Below are 2,625 nucleotides of genomic sequence, written 5' to 3' on the forward strand. Positions count from 1 at the left end.
CTGTGTTGGACACGTTATCATCTGGACACGTTATCATCTGTGTTAGGCACGTTATCATCTGTTATCATCTGTGTTGGACACGTTATCATCTGGACACGTTATCATCTGTGTTAGGCACGTTATCATCTGTGTTAGGCACGTTATCATCTGTGTTGGACACGTTATCATCTGGACACGTTATCATCTGTGTTAGGCACGTTATCATCTGTGTTAGGCACGTTATCATCTGTGTTAGGCACGTTATCATCTGTGTTGGACACGTTTTGTCCGTTGCGTTATCTTGATGTCCTGTTTCAGTTAACTGTGTCCGATACTTGATCTGTGTCCGATGCGAGGTCTGTGAACGACGTGTCATCTATGTGGGGTGATGACCTAGAGGTAACGCGTCCGCCTACGAAGTGAAAGAATCTGAGCGCGCTGGTTCGAATCACGGCTCAGCCGTCCTTATTTTCAGGCATACAATACATTTCATATCCATCAAATACATTATTTTCACAAATATTCCACAAAGTTTCTACAAGACATACAACATCAAAATTGCAATACAAAATTTTAATATTTGATTTTAGACAACAATCCGCTTACATTCAATTATAGAAAATAATAAAATGAAATAAAGCAACTTATTTACACATGGCCCGGTTCTTGTAGACCTATAATTATTGTGTCGAAAGCACGTAGTGTGTGTCACAGTTCACACGGACACTGGGCACTGACTCATTTCCGTGCAGGTAATGTGTTGCCAGGCTGTTTTGCACGTGCTCGACAGCTGAGTGCTGTCACCCTGAACATTGGCGATCCTCGCGCGTTCGACACTGACCGACAAACATTCTGCAGGTACACACTTAAATTTGCACCCCTCCTCTCTCTCTCTCTCTCTCTCTCTCTCTCTCTTGCGCAAGACTTCTGTGATACAACACTGCACCGGGCCGAACATGATACTGATTGTTTTAACTTATCGTTGTGATCCAGGTAACATTTATTCTCATCAATAACGAGATGGTCAAACACCATGGAACACATATGTCCATCGTTTCGGGTCTTTTGGTTTTATGCGAGGTGACAGCATTCGCCTCATTTCTCAAACACGTGACGAAAAGTCTTCTCCGATAAAATAAATAAATAAATAAATAATAAATAAAATAGAAATAAAACAAAATACAAAACAAACAAAACAACAACAACAACAAAAAACCCACAAAAATCGCTTCCTTTTAGTTTCCTTTTTTCTTTAATAATTGATATCTTATCCTAACAGAAACAGCATCTGGTGGTGATTGGGGAGTCAGGTTTTCCGCCAAGACGGTGAATCTGATCAAACTGCATGTCACCTGACAACTCTAGTGTATCAGTCAACAGACCCTGTACAATACCTTCACAGGTCCTCATTAGGCCTTCTATTCAGCCCATGAAAAAACAAGGTTATTCCTCTTGGATCTGCCTTCTAAATCGTCAGGTTTTCTGCTCAAGTGCACCAGTCTCACTCATCAGTTCATCATTTGTTCTCACCAGGTTTTGGTTCTTTTCACGGAGAATACCCACCTCTCCCTCATACCCTTCCCCTCACTCTCACGTCCTGCAAACTGTTCGCCAAGCTTATACACACCCTCGTCCACACCGTCAAACCGTCCTTCGAAACTTACTGGATATTGCCTGCAGTGTAGCCATCAGTCCGTCAGGTCCCGAGTGGGGGAGTCCTGGGGGAGAACAGAAGAGGAAGGTGACTGCCCGCTGTTTGTAGCACTGCCTGGTCTGTCTGTGCTGGCCTCTGTCCGCTACTGGTCAGTCTGCTCTGCCTCGTGCTGTCTGATCGGAGTGGTCAGTCTGCTCTGCCTCATGCTGTCTGATCGGAGTGGTCTAGTCCTGGCCCGGGGTTCTGCTCCACGTCTCCGCACTTCAGAAGAAGTCCGCCCCAAAATATCAGGGTGAGGAGCAATCCTAAGGTTACACCGTCTGTACGGCCGCGCAGTGACAAAATGGCGACACGCATCGCTGCTTTCTGCCTGGCCCTCTTCAACATAAAAGCCAGGAATACCGGCACAAAACTGCCACAGGTGGCCCTGAAGACCAGCGGTGCTGACGGTATGGTCAGTTCCCCAGCTGCTGACAAAACAGTTGATCCGAGTTTGGTCTCAGACCTCAGTATCAACGATACTTTTTCAGAAGCTGTGATGTAAATGCGACCTGCACGAACGAGATCTCAGTTCACGTCCCCAAACTAACAGGAAACTAACAGGTACCCTGTTTATTTAAAGTCTGCTGTTCAATGTATTCGTTACTGGCTTAAGTCGATAGAAATGGAAGAATCTCGATTGCCTTGTAAGACTTATAGGATAAGGGCTCCCATTAAATGTTGTTTGACTAAGACAGTGGATGGAAAAACTGGGTATCAGATGTACGTGTTTGTTTGAGTATGACGTTGGTGACGTTTAGCTGAACCAAGGTGTTGGTAATGTAAGTGGATTTATTAATATTTTTAGGCAGCCTCTGATTGATTATCGATGGCAGAAACGGCACGACCACATTCAGGGCAGTGAAAGATTTAACACGCTCTTGCAATACACATGATATAAAGCAATATCTAAGGCTTGATATTGATAAACCCCGGAAAGCGGAGTATGGCTG

General features: G+C 44.5%; 1 protein-coding gene across 1 annotated transcript in view; it reads right to left on the bottom strand.

Moving 5' to 3' along the window:
• Positions 1–1,834: 1,834 nt before the first annotated feature.
• Positions 1,835–2,625, bottom strand: part of LOC143276635 (uncharacterized) — a 66,039-nt gene continuing 65,248 nt past the window's right edge. Inside the window, exon 4 of the mRNA XM_076581252.1 lies at positions 1,835–2,184. Within this exon, the coding sequence (XP_076437367.1) occupies positions 1,835–2,184 (350 nt within the window). The remainder of the gene's footprint in view (positions 2,185–2,625) is intronic.

Source organism: Babylonia areolata, chromosome 32 (assembly GCF_041734735.1).
Source record: "Babylonia areolata isolate BAREFJ2019XMU chromosome 32, ASM4173473v1, whole genome shotgun sequence".
Classification (NCBI taxonomy): Eukaryota; Metazoa; Mollusca; class Gastropoda; order Neogastropoda; family Buccinidae; genus Babylonia; species Babylonia areolata.